The 1926-nt window shown below is 42.1% G+C and overlaps 1 protein-coding gene across 1 annotated transcript; it reads right to left on the reverse strand.

Moving 5' to 3' along the window:
• Positions 1-285: 285 nt before the first annotated feature.
• LOC121496093 (olfactory receptor 7G1-like) lies at positions 286-1224 on the reverse strand. Its single transcript, XM_041764339.1, has one exon. The coding sequence runs from the start codon at positions 1222-1224 to the stop codon at positions 286-288; it is 939 nt and encodes a 312-aa protein (XP_041620273.1).
• Between the last annotated feature and the right edge of the window lie 702 nt (positions 1225-1926).

Raw genomic sequence — 1926 nt, forward strand, 5'->3', positions numbered from 1 at the left:
TCTCTCTCTCTTTCATGAATAAATAAATAAAATCTTTTTTTTTTAATCTTTTTTTTTTTTAAAGAAACTGAAATTAGAGCTTGGAAATCCCTTGCCAAACACCATACCACATTGCTGGATAAAGTACAAGTTAGCTTTCCACATCAAGTTAAAATGCACGTGGCCATTTTGCTATCTTGTAATTTTAGTAGAAGTTGATGATGCAAGAATTGGATATTCCAGCTCACCCTGTATTTTTGTCACTTGACTCATTTTAGAAACCACAGTCAAATGCTAATAACACAGTCACAGAAGAGAAGGCATTCTACTTATGAGCTTCCTCAAGGCTCCTTTCATGTCCCTGTTCCTCAGGCTGTAGATGAAGGGGTTCATCATTTGGGGGACAACAGTGTACATCACTGAAACCACTGCAGTGTTTCTGGAAGAGCTAGTAAGAGCAGAACTAATGTACACCCCTAAACCAGTCCCATAGAACAAGGACACAACTGACAGGTGAGACCCACAGGTGGAAAAAACTTTATACTTTCCACCTGTTGATGGTATTCTCAAAACAGAAGACACTATCTGAGTGTAGGAGAAAATGATTCCACACACAGGGATACCACCAAATACGCTAGTTGCAAAATATATCAGGATGTTATTGATAAGGGTGTCAGAACATGCGAGCTTGATGACCTGAACAACTTCACAGAAGAAGAGAGGGATTTCAGGGTCTGTGCAGAAGGACAGTTGCAACACCATCAGACTGTGCATCAGGGCATCCACAATGTTAATGCACAAAGAGAGTAGAATTAAGAGGCCACAGAGGTGGGAGTTCATGATGACTGTGTACCTCAGTGGATGACAGATGGCCACATAGCGGTCATAGGCCATTACTGAAAGAAGGAAACTTTCCAAACCACCAAAAGCCAGGATAAAGTAGATCTGTGTGAGGCAGCCTGTGTAAGTGATGCTCTGATCCTCTGCTTGGATGTTCACCAGCATCTTTGGGATGGTGGTTGTGCTTAAGCAGATGTCAGTAAAGGACAAGTTGGAGAGGAAGAAGTACATGGGGGTGTGGAGGTGGGAGTCACAGATGACAGCCAGGATGATGAGCAGGTTTCCCAGGATGGTGACCAGGTATATGAACAGGAACAAAACAAAGAGGAGGGGCTTCAGTTCTGGATCCTCTGTCACTTCCATTAGAAGGAAGTCTGAAACCCCTGTGTTGTTTCTGAGTCCCATGTTGTTGATGGATCTGATGGAGAAGGTGAAGTGACAACACAGTCAAATGTGTGTTTTCTAGGCCAGCAGGAGGAGCATCATCAGAGACAAACACTGTCTTAGGATGGGACAGAGACCAATAGAGGAGGATAAGAAGTGAATGCCTTCTGAAGGCATATTATCCTGTTCCATTACCAAAAACCTGAAGCTGATACAGCAGAGTGTCATCCATCGTTAATTTCCACAAGGATTGATAGGTGGCCTTTTTATAAAAAAAAAAATTACACTATCTGAGCCACCTGGGTGGCTCAACCAGTTAAGCATCTGTCTTCTGCTCAGGTCATGATTCCATGATCTCAGATTCCTGGGATCGAGTCCTGCATTAGGCTCTCTACTCTGCAGAAAGCCTGACTCTCCCTCTGCCTCCCTCTCTCTGTCTCTCATGAATAAGTAAATAATATTTTTTTTAAATTACACTATCTATGCTGTTCTGATTATCTGAAACATTTGGTAATTTTTTAAAGAGAAACAGACTGGGGAGGCAGCTGAAGATTCTGTCTGGATGCCCAGAGACCTCGGAGGCAAACAACTGAGGTAATATATAAGTATATCAAGAACCAGGAATGGGAAGATAAAATGAACTTTACCAAATTTCCTGCCTCCTACCACCACCAGATTGCAAGTAAATCTCAGATAATTTTATAACAGCCATCCTGTTTTATA

Source organism: Vulpes lagopus, chromosome 7 (assembly GCF_018345385.1).
Source record: "Vulpes lagopus strain Blue_001 chromosome 7, ASM1834538v1, whole genome shotgun sequence".
NCBI lineage: Eukaryota > Metazoa > Chordata > Mammalia > Carnivora > Canidae > Vulpes > Vulpes lagopus.

Bases quoted from the DNA above. Each gene is read 5' to 3' on its own strand.
- LOC121496093 (XM_041764339.1), bottom strand. From the start codon at position 1,224: ATGGGACTCAGAAACAACACAGGGGTTTCAGACTTCCTTCTAATGGAA.